The sequence below is a fragment of the Bos indicus x Bos taurus genome, chromosome 7 (assembly GCF_003369695.1).
Source record: "Bos indicus x Bos taurus breed Angus x Brahman F1 hybrid chromosome 7, Bos_hybrid_MaternalHap_v2.0, whole genome shotgun sequence".
NCBI lineage: Eukaryota > Metazoa > Chordata > Mammalia > Artiodactyla > Bovidae > Bos > Bos indicus x Bos taurus.
Window position 1 is genome coordinate 90,325,218 of NC_040082.1, and position 14,647 is coordinate 90,339,864.

The 14,647-nt window shown below is 60.3% G+C and overlaps 1 protein-coding gene across 7 annotated transcripts in view; it reads right to left on the reverse strand.

Moving 5' to 3' along the window:
• Positions 1–512: 512 nt before the first annotated feature.
• Positions 513–14,647, reverse strand: part of PIP5K1C (phosphatidylinositol-4-phosphate 5-kinase type 1 gamma) — a 49,902-nt gene continuing 35,767 nt past the window's right edge. For 3 of the 7 annotated variants that reach the window (XM_027547213.1, XM_027547214.1, XM_027547219.1), the window contains 10 exons: positions 14,528–14,576; positions 12,465–12,549; positions 11,523–11,684; positions 10,669–10,807; positions 10,518–10,550; positions 9,246–9,350; positions 7,418–7,559; positions 6,029–6,106; positions 3,338–3,421; positions 513–3,059 (listed from right to left, as the gene is read on the reverse strand). In XM_027547213.1, coding sequence (XP_027403014.1) covers positions 3,057–3,059; positions 3,338–3,421; positions 6,029–6,106; positions 7,418–7,559; positions 9,246–9,350; positions 10,518–10,550; positions 10,669–10,807; positions 11,523–11,684; positions 12,465–12,549; positions 14,528–14,576 — 880 coding nt within the window. In that variant the 3' untranslated portion in view covers positions 513–3,056. The other 4 variants (XM_027547215.1, XM_027547216.1, XM_027547220.1 and 1 more) reach the window with 4 other exon arrangements.

The following is a 14,647-nucleotide window of genomic DNA, read 5'->3' on the forward strand; positions in this document are numbered from 1 at the left end:
CCCTTAGTTTTCGACCAGTAATCAAATCTGCGTCCCCTGTGGTGGAGCCTTAACCACTGGCTTGTCAGGGGAGTCCCCTGTGGTCAGCTTTTAAAAAATTTTTTGAGCAGAAGTGGAAGCCAATGCTACTAAAGCATTTGGGTCCGTTGTTGATTTTATTTATTGTGATTCTTACTAAGGTTTCTTTGTGTTCTCCTTCGAAGTCAGTCTTTAAACTCGCACCCAGATCACCAGAGAGACAGAGAGAGGCGGCTGATGCTTATTACCCAATTTATTAGAGAACTCTTCAACGTAAAAAGGGGGGGTGGGGTGGCGGGGCTGGGGTGGGGAGGATCTGGGGCTGCATACGAGTGTTATGGGGCCAGCAGTGGCTGCGGTCACAGAGGCGCCCACGGCTCTGGGTTTGAGCGGGCTGGCGTCCTGCGCCCGAGGAGGCTGAGCCCCGGATTGTCACACACCAGACCACGGGGGCTGAGCACACGGAACCCCCAGTGAGATTAAGACACACAAGGTTTGCAGTTCTGTTGTGTTTGGAAATCAGATGGGCCATAAAAATGGGGTTGGGGTGGGGACAGGCGATGCAACTGAATTACCAGAGGTGACCGAGGGTGCTTGTTCTGGGGTGGGGACCGAGGGGCTGTGGCGACAGTACCATGGCAGGGGACCCCATGGGGATGGGAGTATTGCACTGAGCCAGGTGGTGGGAGGAAGGGGGCGAGAGGAGGCAGAGGATGGAGGCTGGGAGGGGACACGTGGGAGATCCCACCTTGTTAGTCTCAGGACACACCTTTCCCGTGTACAGTATGGCACGGCAGACAGTGCCCATGTTCTCAGTGACAGCAGCTGTCAAGGACAAGCTGGGACGGAACTAGGGCATCACAACCAAGGAGTTGGCAGATTGCTATCCTGGGGGTGGGATGACAGCTGGGTGGGTCCAGGGCCCTTCCTGTTGGGGGTCTGGGGAAGGCCATGAGTTCACTGCATGTTACAAATAAGGTCTTGCCTTCCCACCCTCTCACCCTGACCATAAGCACACACTTCCCGGCAGCCTAATCCGAGGACCACCTTGCATCCATGTGACAGTTCTCTGAAAAAGGGACAAAAAAATGCAACCAACACAAAGGGGACTCTGAAGGGGTATTCATGACTTAGCACGGGAATGAAAACATCATGATGTCCAGGAGGTTTGCAAACTTCTCCAAGTAAGCATCTGTCTGTGATTCACTCAGGAAAGCCCCAGGGCCCCACTCCCCAGCTCCAGGTGGCCGAGGGCGCCCTGGAAGTGGGGCCTGCTGCTCTGGTCGTCCCCACGGGATGCACCGCATCTCTGCAGCTGGCCTTGGGGCAGGGGCTCTGATGTCGGCACTGGGGCAACATAACAGTGGCTGTTAAGTCATCTTCAGACCTCTGCCCATTCAGCCCACCTCCTCCAGGCGGGACAGGGCAGGCACCAACTGGGGACTTGTGTGCATGGGGCACTGTGGATGGTGCCTTGGTGGAAGTCCCGGTGAGGATGCTCTAGGGTCTGGACACCCCCTCGCAGGTAGGAAGGGAGCAGAACGCCTGTAGGATTTTTCTGATGGATCCTCTTCCCCAAGCCTCGTGCTGCGGCATCCTTGGTGGCCCTGTGAGTGGAGAGCCCCTGGGGCACAGCCCGAGGAGGGGTACAGCCAGCCAAGAGGCTCTGTCCAGGTGCACAAAGCAGGCTGTGCCAGGGGAGGTGACGAGGGGCCCTTGTAGGAAAAGACAGCAGTGTACACAGCTTGCAACGAACTTGAAAATCAGGTCCTGGCTTGGCAGGTTCTCCAGCCATCTCAGGCTCCACCAGGGAGGCAAAGGTGGGAGTTCTTCCACAAAGTGCAACTTCCACTCCACACTGGCTCCCAGCTCCTCCCACGCAGGGCCGGGTGGGCCAAGTGAACAATCCCTGATGCGTCCCTCTCCGGAGGCAGGCAGGAGAGACCCTGCAAAGCTGTCAGCTCCAGCAGCCGCCTATGGACGCAGCAGGGCCCCTGGCAGTTGCCCTGTGGGGCTCTGGACCCAGAAGTGGGACCATCCAAAAAAAATTGTTTTTTTCACCAATAATTTCTTTTCCTATCCTTCAATTGGCACAGGTGTCTCCATCATTTAAAAGAGAGAGGATGCCTACCTCCGTCTTTTTACAGGAGGGGGTCTGGTCTTCTAGCCCTGGCGGCCTGCCCGTGGGGGCTCCCCTTCAGGACACAGACCTTGGGAAGTCCCAGGGCCTCAGTGCCTGGCTGCCTCCTCCTGCCTAGGCCCGTCTTCCAGAGAAGAGAGAAGCCCACAGCCCTGAGCTCCACTGAGTCAGGGCAGCTATGTGTCCACATGGAGGTTCTCATTACGCCTGGGGATTCCTGCTCGCGGTCACATGGGAGGCAGGTGGTGGGAGACAGATGCTGAGAGATGGCAGGGCCACTGGTGAAAAGCCATCCCCAGCCACCACTGTGCTGCCCTCAAGGATGGTGTCCAGCTCTCTCGGCCCCAAAACCTGAGCCGACAGTGCTTGGCAGGTGCAGTGTGCAGCCTCCAGAGGCACCCTGGGGAACACAGTGGCCCTTCTGTCCTAGGGGCCTGTCCACCCCGGCCCAGACCTAGAGTGGATTCCGCTGGGGCGCAGGTTCCCTCAGCAAAACATGCAAGCACAGCAATGAACCAAAAGTGCAGTAAAATAGAGTTTCTTCTTTTCCATTGTGGGTTTTTTTTTTGCCTTTTCCTTTTTCTAAAAAAACACACCCATGTGTGCTACCATGTCTGTGCAAAGAATAAGGACCCAAAATAAATACATGATCGGAAATGCAGGAGGGTTCACAGTATCAGGCGTAGGTAGTTGTCGGGGAGCCAGAGCGGGGCAGGCCGTCCGGATGGGGGTCGCTCAGCAGCCAGGAGTGTCGGTGTCGTCAGGGGAGGACGAGGGCGAGGGCTGGCTGCCAGGCGGGCATCTCCCAAGCTCTGGGCTGAGCGAGGTGGGCAGTGCCTCCAGGAAGCGGCCGGGGCAGCAGCGGGCACTCGGCTCCGGGTCAGTGTCTGCATAGGAATTACTGCAGAGGCAAGGGGGCAGGTGAACTCATGGTGGGCTAGGGCCAATCCCCACCCACCCGGCCTCCCATGGCTAACGACACAAGCCAGGGACCCCGGGAGCCTTGAGGGCTGGACACAGGCCATGGCACGGCAGAGCCTGGCTGCCCCTCCCACTGGCGACCTCAGTTTCCCCATCGGTCCCAGGGGTGTCTGGGGGTCAGGCCCTCAGGCCCTCCTGGGCCGAGGACATGGTCTGAGCCCCGAGTGGGCCCGGCTGGCCAGCCATGGGCTCACTTACTGTGTCGCTCTCGCCGTCGGAGGCAGGCTGGGCCTGCGTGCTATAGTGAAGCGGGGAGTACACCCAGCTCCTCTCATCGGTGGGCTGCAGGGCGGGTGGGCGGGCGGGCGGCACGTGCAGGAGGGGCGCAGAAGAAGAGCAGGGTGCGAGGAGGCGCGAGAGGCAACAGGGAAGAAGGAAGGAAGAAACAGAAATAAAAGAGGGGGACCCCCAACGTGGGACGAGTGGGCGGCTCAGCCCCCGTGCCCTCTCCCTGACAGGACCTGCCCCAACCTGGACGGCCCTTGGGCCTGGTGGGGTGGGGGCCGGGCCTCCGGGGCTGAGTGGCCAGAGCGTGGCAAGGGGCGGGGTGGGCAGCGGGAAGCGGCGCGTGGGTCAAGGCAGAGCTGGCACAGCAGGAAGGGGTGGCGGGTGGGGCTCCGTTTGCTCTGCTGTCCGCCCACCCCGGCCCCCTAACCTCTGCCCTAGCCTCTGCCTCTGCCCTAGCACCCCAGCTTCAGGCCTGCCTACCACTGGGGACTGCCAGCTGGAGCAGCACCCTGGGGACCCACGGCAGGGGGTCCTGGGTGGTAGGGGCACAGGGTGGAGCCCATTTCCTGCTCCAGTACACACAGACCTGCTCTGGGACCGAGGCAGGTGCCCCCCAGACAGCAAGCAGCACAGGCCTCTCTGCCCCATGCCTGGAGCACAGGGATGCCTTCCTGGGGAGGGGCACAGGCAGAGTGGGGACTGGCCACCAAGGGGCCCCTGGGCCTGGCAGGGGCAGGCTGATCTTTCTCCAGCCATGTCTGGGCAGAGGTCCCAGGCGGGGCTCAACTAGGGGAGGACGTATACTTCCCCAGCCCCCCTTGCCCTTCCTGGGTCTGCTCTTAGCACCAGAACCCTCTTGGGCCTGGCAGCTCCCGTGGGGCTCCCCCAGCCACCTTCTTGTCTTTCCTCTTTCCCCCCACTGCATGCCAGCCTTCAACACCCCACAGCCTGTTACTTCCACCCCAGCCAGAGCACACACCTGTCCTAGCCACGCCCCCCTGGCTGTCCTATGGCCCCTGAACCCACCATGGCCCCTCAGACACAACCCTCCTTGGGCTGCTTGGGAGAATCATCAGCAACCAGCCTCTGCCCTCCTGCCCCTCGGGGTCCACCTGTTCCAGGTACCCACACAGTCCCTGCCTCTACACCTGCTGCACCAGACTTTCTCCACAGCTCACAGGCCACGATGGTACCCATGTGGACCCAGAGGCCCAAGAAGCCTGTGTCCCCATGTGGACGGGTTCCCACAAAGGCACCCAGAGCCAGGGCAGCAGGGTGAGGCCCCAGAGCAGGCCTTGCTCGTGCTTCAGGGGGTTACAGAGCCATAAAACCCATGTCTGGACACTTGGGAGCCCAAGGCGCAGGTCCAGGCCTGTCTGTGGCCACAGCAGGTGCTGACGCTGGCTTGGTGGCAGTGCTGGGCTCAGAATATGGGTGACACAGGGGTCCCCAGGAACCCTGTGATGAGCTGGCCCTGGGTGACCCACAGAAGTCGAGTCCAGGGCATGCCTGCCCCGCACAGCAGACCGTAGGGTCCAGCCTTCCTCCTGCCACTCCTTTGCCTCCCTCTCCACCCATCGGCCCCAAGTATCTGATTCTGTGGTGCCCCCAGCGAAGACAGCCCTTCCTCTTCCACCTCCCCACACCCCAGGCACATCTCAGAGCCCACTTGACCCCTTCCAGATGGCCTTTGCCACTGGCTCCCATCCCCATGGCCCTTGGGCACCATGTGTCCCCAGCTCTGGGACCATCTCTGGCGTGCAGTGTCCCCGGCTGGACCGAGCGTGGAGGGGATCTCCCTTTTCAGGCTTGCTCGGCAGTGCACGACAGCCAGCGACACTCACAGGGACCACTGACAGGGCTGGAGTGTGGCCTCTGAGGAGCCTCACCTTGAGAACACAAAGTCTTGCTTCAGATCTTTGCCCTGTTCTGCCCGTTGAGTGCTGTGTGCCTCTGGGAGGTCAGCTGGCCTCTCTGGGACCCCATTTACTGCTCACGATGACAATAACGAGCACTAACAATGCCACTGCCACACAACATCCCCACAGCATCCCAGATACGCCGGTGGATAAGTGTTTATTAGACATATGCCTCAAGTTTGGGACCTAGATTTCGTCTACACTATGTGCTTGTGGGCTACCTGCGGAGCCAAGGTCTGTTTCTCCATCTGTGAAATAGGTACAGAGACACCAACTCCTCTTTCCTGTAATTAAGAGCTTGGCTTTGTGGTCCTTCCGCTGACCACAGGGAGCGAGGTCACCCCCTTCAGGGGACAGACGCTCTGGGAGTGCTGTTGGCAGCAAAATCTGAACAAGTGGGAGCTGTCCATGTGACACGTCCCTGACCCAGGAGTGCTGGGACGAGGGGCAGGGGTGTCTGGGGGCTGGGGGTCAGATGCCGACCCTGCCATGGCCAGGCTGTCCCTGGGAGCCCCAGCAGTGTGCCCGCAGGTGCCATGACGCCCAATTCAGCGGGGAGTACACGTCCCGACAGGACGCCCACAGCCCAGCGTCCCACGCGGGCCAGTGTGGCCGACCTCAGCCGCAGCGATGTTTTCCCCATGTCCCTTCTTGGAGGAAGAGGGACCAGGACTTGTGGCTCCCTGCTGCCCAGGGCGCGGGGTGGGGCCTGGCTCCCTGGAGGCCTGCCGTGGTCACTTACAGTCCCTGAGGAGCTCAGCGTCACGGCCCGCAGTCGGCGATGCCGGGGAGAGTAAATCCAGTACCTCCCATCGGTGAACTGGGCGGGCCGGGCGGGCGGGGGAGGAAGCAAACAGAGGACAGGATGAAGTGACAGGACGAGGCCACGGGAGTCTGGCGGGCGGGCAGGCAGGGAGGGCAGCGGGTGGGGCAGGTTGGCTGACGGCCAAGCAGGAACAGGGGGTGGGCGTCCCACTGGCTGTCTTCTCCGCTGCGTGCCGGGCCTGGCAGCAAATCCGGGTTTCACGCCCCCGACTCCTGACAGGACATGGACCCTGGGGCTGCCTCACACACAGATCCAGAGAACGGGAAAGATCAGCCCAGTGGGGTGGGGCAGGGGACACAGGGGGCGCTCGGTGCCCTGCAGGCCAGGCAGCGTTGGCGTGGGGACTGAGAGCAGGGGGCTGTTATGAAGCAGCGATGTCAGCAGGGCAGCCAGGCTCACCCAAACAGCCCCGAGGCCCAGCACCGGGCAAGGGCAGGGTTGTGGGTCAAAGGTGAGAGTGAAAGTCTGAGAAAAGGACAGCAGGCAGGGCTGGGGTTTGGCCCTCTCTGCTGTAATTAGGACCATCTGATCCCAGAGCGGGACATCCTGGGGAGACAGCTCAGGACCCGCTGTTAGGGGTGGGGCGGTCACTGGACTGGGCTTTGCGGGCTCCCAGGCCCCCCAGGACCCACTTAATCCAGGTTCCTGCCTGCCTGTGGGAGGTGTGAGGGGGAGGAGATGGCCAGCTCTGGAGGGAGGTCCCGGGTACCCAGGGGAGGGCCTCCTCCTGCTCTGACAGATCCCACCTTGTCCAGGAGCAGCTGTGTGTCCTCGTCCCATGAGGTTGGCATCGTGGAGCCCACCTGCCCCTCGCCTCGGTGCCCCGGCCTCCCTAAGCATGGAGTCTGCCCGCCGTACCCACCACCCGGTCAGAGAGAAGGTGTGTGTCATGCAGCCCCACGGTCAGCCTGGGCCTCCCTTCGGGCCAGGGGGCTGAGCGCTCCGGGACTCCAGACACCTCCCCAGGCCCCGCTGGGCTCAGGGCCAGACGTGGTCACGAGGCTGGGGAGGATGGGCGGGGCGCTGCCACATCACCTGAGAGTGAGCGAGCCAGGCACATGGACCTGCGTGTGAAAAGGTGAGCACACACTCATGCCTGTGCCTGAGTGCACCTGCAGGTGTGCACGAGCGCCTTGAGTGTGCGACGAGTCAGTGGGAGCGTGTGAGGGAGTGGTGTGCCCGTGTGTGAATGCAGGTGGACATGAGCATACGTGGGTTTGTACGGGCACGCCTACACACACGTAAGCACAGGTGAGCGCGGATGGTCAAGGGTCCGGCGACGGGAGGGAGCCCTGGGGGACTTACAAAGTAGATGTCCGTGGCGGGCGCGTCCTCCTCGTCCGAGGCCTGGCTGGCGGGCTCGGAGGCCTGGCTGGCGGGCTCGGAGGCCTGGCTGGCGGTTTCCGCTTCGACAGCGGCAGAGGCACAGGCTGGGGACACCCCCTCCCTGGGGACACGGGCAGGACATGGGAGTCCTGGGGGGGCTCTGGAAAGCATGCATCTCCCCGCACCGCAGCCTGGACCCTCCCCACTCCCTCCATCCCTCATGGAGACCATAGATGCAGGAAGTTCAGTGGCAGGGATGGGTTCTGCCTGACACATTCTGGTTCCCCCACATAACAAAACACCCCAAGCACTGTTGCTGCCAAGGGAACCAAGAACCCGGCTCCGAGCAGGTGGCCTGGCCCCTCCACTCAGGGGCATGCCTGTGGGCAAATCCCTGCCTCACCACTCACTCGTTGGGCAACCATTAGGACTACATTCTTTCTCAGGGCCTCAGTTTCCTCACCTGTAAAGTGGGGACACATACCCACCCTGAGGGGCCAGAACCTTTTGCTCCTCTTTCTGGAGCACTTCCTAGGTGCCAGGCCTGTTTGAGGGCCTGCTGTCCTGTGTCGCTGCTGTTTATTTGCTCAGTTGCGTCTGACTCTCTTGGGACCCCATGGACTGTAGCCCACAGGCTCCTCCGTACATGGGATTTCCCAGGCAAGAATATTGGAGTGGGGTCCATTTCCTTCTCCAGGGCATCTTCCAGACCCAGGTATCGAACTCACGTCTCCTACATTGGCAGATGGGTTCTTTACCACTGAGCCACCAGAGCAGCCCCTGTCCCGTGTTACAGATGAGGAAACTGAGGCATAGAGTGAAGGTGGGGAATGTGCCAGAGGCCATGGCTGGCGGCCACGCAACTAGTGAGAAATTTCACTTCTCGGATGAGGAGCTCAAAACCTAATAAAGTTAGAAATAAGTACCAAAAAGGTAAACAGAAAGTCTTAAACACGAGAGAAATGCCTCAGTCCAGGGTCTCGCCCTCAGCGCTGCTGACAGTGGGCAGGTCATTCTCTGTGGGGGGCAGTCCTGGGCACAGTGGGGTGTAGAGCAGCCTCCCTGGCCCCCACTATGATGCCAGCAAACCCCCGAGTCATGACCACCGGAGATGTCCCCAGACATCACCCACTGTCCTCTGAGGGCAGAATCACCCTCAGGTTGTTGAAAGCCACTATCTTAATTTAAAGAGAAAATTAAAAAAAAAAAAGAAAATTACTACCCATTTGTACCTGAGCCAATATAAAAGAACTGGTTCGTGTCAAACCCATGGCACTTGGCAATAGCAGCACTCAGAGGAAAACACATAGCCTTAAGGGCCTCATTGTTAAAGAAAAGAAGGAACTTACTCAACCTACACTGGAAAACAGAAACAAGTGAAAAACAAGCCAGAAGCAGCTAGAAAGAACACATTACTGGTGAGTTACAGTGAATGAGATAAAAACAGAACACAACAGGGGACCAAACGTGGCTTTGGTCCCCCATGAAAACCTCGTAGGTTACTGTCGTGCAAGCCCCGGCAAAACTAAGAGGAAGCAGAGAGGAAATGTGGCAGGAAAAGTGACCTCAGAGGTCAGGGCAGCTCTGCGTCCTGGAGGAGGAAACCCTTCCCAGAGTGAAGGACCCACACTATTCCCGGCTTTCCGCGCTCCCTTCCCAAGCTGGAAGCCCCAGCCCCACCCCTAGCTTGTGTACTACTTTTCCCAGTCCGCCTTCGGCCAGCTGGCTACATGGCCACGCTTGGCCAATGGGACCAGAGCAGAACCTGAGACCAAGAACTAGTCAGTCGACCGTGGGGCCCACTCACCCTGCATCCTCCTCCTTGGGGACCACAATCTCCACGCTGCACGCGGGCTCCACCTGCACTGTGATCTGTTGCAGGTCTTCCTCCGCGTGCGTCTCCTCCTGGGGCCTGGAAGCAAAGGGAAGCTGCGCCTCAGTTTCCCTCCTCACCCCCTTCCGCCCTGGAAGCGCCTGCTGAGCTCCAGGCCAGTGTCAGTTTCCAGTCCCAGTAAGAAGCTTGGAGCTCCAGGAGGTGCTATCTCTGGGCGCCATCTGACCAGGGCCCTGAGCCGGCCCAGCTCACATCTGGTCCCTGGCCGTTCTGCCCACCTGGGGCTGCAAGGGGCCAGTGACTGACCATCCACCTGGGGCTAGCCTGTGACTCTGGCACCAGCTGGGGCATAATGAGTACATGGGGGGTCTGGATCCTTCCCACCCCCTGGGGCAGCTAAGCACCGGCCTGGGGCCTGCACTAGGGGGCTGGGGTGGTTCTGGAGTTCCAGGCCTAGATCCCTGATGTAGGTGGGTCAGAACATGCCAGCAACCGGGTGTGCAGATGGCACACCTCCCTGGATGGCAATACCGGAGAGCAAACGGGTGGCTGACGTCAGAGCAGGTAGCTGGACAGAGGGTGACGCACATGATTTTTTTTCCAACTGGCAGAAATCACTGCCCCCCAAAAACCAATTACAGAGAACAACCCCTTTCCACTCCAGTCCTGTTACAAGATCAGACACCTAGGAACAACCCACATGTGCAGGAGGGCAAGTCACAGCCTGTCAGAGGAAGGGGACCAGCACCTACTCCACCTGCTCACAGAGGTGACCTGCCGCCAGCAGGTGACAGAGCAAAGGGCAGGGCGGCGCCCAGAGGCACGCTGGTTGAAAGGAGAGGGCGAGACAGGCCCAAATGTGTGTCTCTTTGTATATTCATAAATGTCTCTGGCAAGAGACAAAAAAATCCGTCCGCTGGTTACTCCCAGAGAGGGGAGCAGGCATGGGACAGGCATTTCTGTTTTTCCTTTTGTATTTCTACAAATATTACTAAGAAAGGGAGAAAGAAGAACCAACAGGCAAGTGCGGGAGATGAGTCCTCTGGGTACCAAGGTGGAAGACAGATTCCAAGTGACCCGAGATTCTCTCCGCTTCTAGAGCCTGACTTGAATCTGTGCTCAGAATGGTGTGGTCAGAGAGAAAGGGCTCTGGTGGGGAAGGCAGAGGAGGGATGGGGGCAGGGAGTGTAGGGGAGAGGGGAGAAGAGACAAGACAGAAGGGAGAGGGCTGGGGTTTCATCTCACCGGCCATCCTGTCCCGAGGACTGTGTGCGCCGCCTGCAGAGAGACCGCAAACACGTGGAAAAAGTGGGGTAAGGGCCCTCCCAATCAATGTTCTGCCCACCCTACGACCCCGCCCATCCCGCGGCCCAGGGACATGGTCAGGTCCACTTACCGGTACCGCGGCTGCTCCGATGACTCTGAGGGGGACCGCTCTGGGATGGAGAGGGACGTGGAGGACAGGGTCGTGGCGATGGAGGCGGTGGTGGCCTCCTCAAAAGACGGCGGCGTGCAGGGCAAGAGGTCCGGCCGGCCTAGGGGGAGGAGCAAGTGGCCACCTGTGCAAGCCAGGCACCCAGGGCTGCTCCTGGCAGGCCTCTGAGCTCTACCTGCAACTTGGCTCACCCCCAGCTACCCAAGTCCTCTCTCTCAGCCACCACCTCACACTGTTGTCCCCGCCAGCCTCAGGAGGAGAAATATGCTCCAATTTCCCCCTGGCCTCGGCCTTCCAGTACCTATCCCCTGCTCTCAATTAAAAACTCCCCTCAGGGTCCTGCTCCACTGGCCTCTGCCCCGCTCTGCTCCAGCCACACACACTTCTTGCTGTTCCCCAGACACCCACAGGCTAGGCCCTGTCCTGCCCCCTGGGCCTTTGCACAGGCAATGTCTCCCTTCCTTGATGCTCCCCCCACCACGCCCGCCCCTCCCTGTCTGGAATCTCTGACCCAGGAGATGGAAGGGACCTTCCTGAACACCAGGCTGACCCCATTAAGCACTTCATCCCCCCAGGTCTCCATGCATCTCTGACATAATGGGAGCCTGTCACCTGAGGGTAGGGAGTGGGGGGTGAATTCTGTGCGCAGCTCTCATTGTGGCTCTTCCAGGGGCCCAGTCCCAGCTGTTCCCCACTTCTCAGCTGCAGATCTTGGGCTGAGGGGGGTGACTGTGACCCAGCCCCTCCCATCCAGGTTGGGGCCAGCACAGGGCCCTCCCCTTCTCAGGCCCCTCGTCTCCCAGCCACCTGCTCACCCTCGTCCTCCAGTGTGGGGTAGCTGCGGGCCCCCCGCAGGTCGTACTGTGCATCCTCCCGCTCGCTGGGGATCTGGCTGGCCGAGAAGGCGGCCGTGGGTCCCAGGGGCTTGACGGCCAGCAAGGCACCACGGCCCTTCTTGGACGGTGAGGACTTCAGGGCTGTGGAGGGAGGGCGGCTGGTGCTGGGGAGCCTGAGCCCCGCAGCAGCACCCAGACAGGGCCCCACAGACCCCAGAGCTTCTTCTGTACCAAAGCCTGGCTGCCCCACTGCCCCACCTCCAGCCTGTCCGCCAACACCCTTCGCTCTTGCTCTCGGTAGGGGAAGCCTGCCCTACATTCCAGCTGGCTTGCCTGCAGGGGCAGGGTCGGGGTGCAGGAGCCCAGGTGCCCTGTCCTGCCCACTGGCAGAGATGGGATCCCAGGGACCCAGAACTCCCACTCTAGCCCCTTGGAAACAGCAGTAGGATCAGCAGCTGCCAATGTTTACTTAGCATTTTGGGGCCTCAGCCCACCCAACTCTCAGACACGGAAGCCAAGGGCCTGGTTCCCATCCAGGCTGCATGGCTTTGGGGCCCCTGCATCCTGATTTGCACCAATGGGTCAAAGGTGGCAGGAAAACCCTGACACACCTTCCACACCACCCTGGCTCCACCAAGGCCTGTCACCAGCCTCTCCCGCGCCTCCGGTGACCACTGCCCCACATACGGTGGCGGCTCAGTTTGCCTCACACAGCCATCCAGTCCCAGAGGCCGGGGGCTCCCTGGGTTCCCTGCCCTATGCACGTCCCTGAGGGGCCACCCAGCTGCCCTGTTCCCTGGACCAAGTCCCTGACTGCATCCTAGGGCTGGTGAGCGGAGGACCAGGACCCTGGGTTTACCCTGCTCTTGACCTCCCACCCTTCTCCCCCTGCACCCCGACCCAGAGGGCCCGGGCACTCACAGGAGTTCTTCCGGAAAACCGTGTTGCTCATGAACTTGAAGAAGCGCTCGGCATAGAAGCTGGGCCGGTGGACGGAGACTGTGTCCTGGGAAGGGAAGGGGGGCCTGAGGGCAGGCAGGGGATGAGGCCTGGGGGGGCCCATTGGAGTCCCTGTGTCAGGGCTGCTGTGTCACCTTGGTGGGGATGGGACCCCAGGAACTGATAGTGGTGGCAGAGACAGGGAGGCAGAGAGATGGTTTTGTGGTAATGGTGTCCGTATTTTTAATTGTTGACCCTCATGAATAAAATGGCTATTCAGGTAACTGAATAAACATCAAAATCAAGAAACTAGAAAGAACCTCTAGAGCCGGGGGGTAGAAGGTGCAGCTGACCCTGCTACAAAGGAAGGCTTTGTCCTGGGGGCAGGCAGACCCGGCTCCTGCACTCATGGTGGGGTGGCCCTGGCCATGCACTGCTCGTCGGTGCCCCGGGGTGGACCCGAGGCTGCTGCGCAGGCCAGGACGCAGGGCTGGGATGCCCGTGAGGCAGGGAGCCTGGCACACAGTTGGGGCGCCATACTGCAGGGCCCCTGGGTGCACACCCTGGCTGTCCCTGGATCCAGTCTGCTCACTTGCTACGGCACTGTCTCCCCAGCACTGCTGATCGCAGGCTGGTCGTTCTCTGGGGGTCCATCCTATACCCTAGGGTGGGGCCAGCATCCCTGGTCCCCACCCACTAGATCCAGTGTGACCACCAGAGACGTTCTCAGACACTGCCTCGTGGCCTCCCCAGCTATAACGTAACAGAACACATCTGGACACAGGGCCTCCTGTCCCGGCCTGCCCTGAGGCGGTCACATGGCCTCGGGGACTCGTGCTGGTTGATGGTGAGTGAGCAAAGACAGCAAAAGAGTCTCTCCGCCCTGGGAGGAAGAGCCCCTCTCTCTGGTTGGAGCCAAAATGGGGGCTGCCATTTACGCCAGGTGCCAAGGGCAATACCTGGGGTGTACAGGGACACGCAGGAAGAAGCTGGCCCCCAGGAACTGTGGCGCCACCATACCAGTCTCAGGGTTCACACACCCGGATGGTTACTTTTTCTGGCCATGGTGCATGCATGGCAAGCGGGATCTTAGTTCCCCAACCAGGGACCACACTTGCGCCCCCCATGATGGGAGCTCGGAGTCTTAACCACTGGACTGTTGGGGAAGCCCCTGGATGGTTACTTTGATGTTTGGGCCCCTCTGGAGCTGACCTCGATCTTCTGACAGGGTCACGATCCCTCCATCTGCTTTCCCCTCTGCTGTGGGTTCACCGCACAGAAGGGTTTCCCGCCGGCCCCACCCAGGGGGGAACATTCTGAAAGCTCCCCAGACCCTCAAAACACTCCGGGGTGTAGTGGGGGAGGTTGTTGGGACCTTGGGTTTTGCAGACTGCTCACACACAGACAGCCCTTAGCACTCAAGTAAGAACTGGCCTGTGGGGGCACAGGGGGAGAGGCCTCTGCCTGGGGTCCATAGCCGGACTAGGGCCACAGGTGGACAGTTTAACCCCAGCAATTGGTCCTCACAGTATTTTACACTTTGAAGTAATTCACTGCAAGGGTTTACGGGTGAGCTGTGCTCACAGGAAGACACAAATTTCCAACTTTTTTTGAACAACTGAGCCCATTTGTGTAAGCAGGCCCAATCTGCAGGGTCAGCGGGGTCAGAGCTGTGCAGTGCTGCCCCTGGGGTGCAGCTGGGGCCCAAGACCCCCTCCATATCACACACTTTCAGAATGTTCTCTGCCTGACTGGCCCCTGACTTTCCCAGCCTGTCCTCACTTCTAACTCACTTGGGGCCCCTAGTCCCCTCCCTCGGGAAGCCTGTATGCTAAGCCTGTACCCTCACAGATGGCTCGGGCCCCTGGTTGGGGGGTCCCATGGCTGCCTCACTGCCTTGTCTTGGCCCTGATCCCCTGGCCTGTGACCGTGGCTCCAAAAAAGTGGACGTGTCCCTCGGCTCTTTAGCACCCAGGTCTGGCCCAGGATGATAGTCAGGATGTTTGTGGATGGATAGACAGAATGAACAAGTGGAAGATGCTCACCCCATCGTGGACGAGAGCCTTCCAGGTGTGTTCCAGCTTCTTGATGAACCTGCGGAGGAGAAAACGCCCAGAACATCAGCCACACTTCCACGTCCGGGGGAGGTCTCTTCTAGGTGAGCT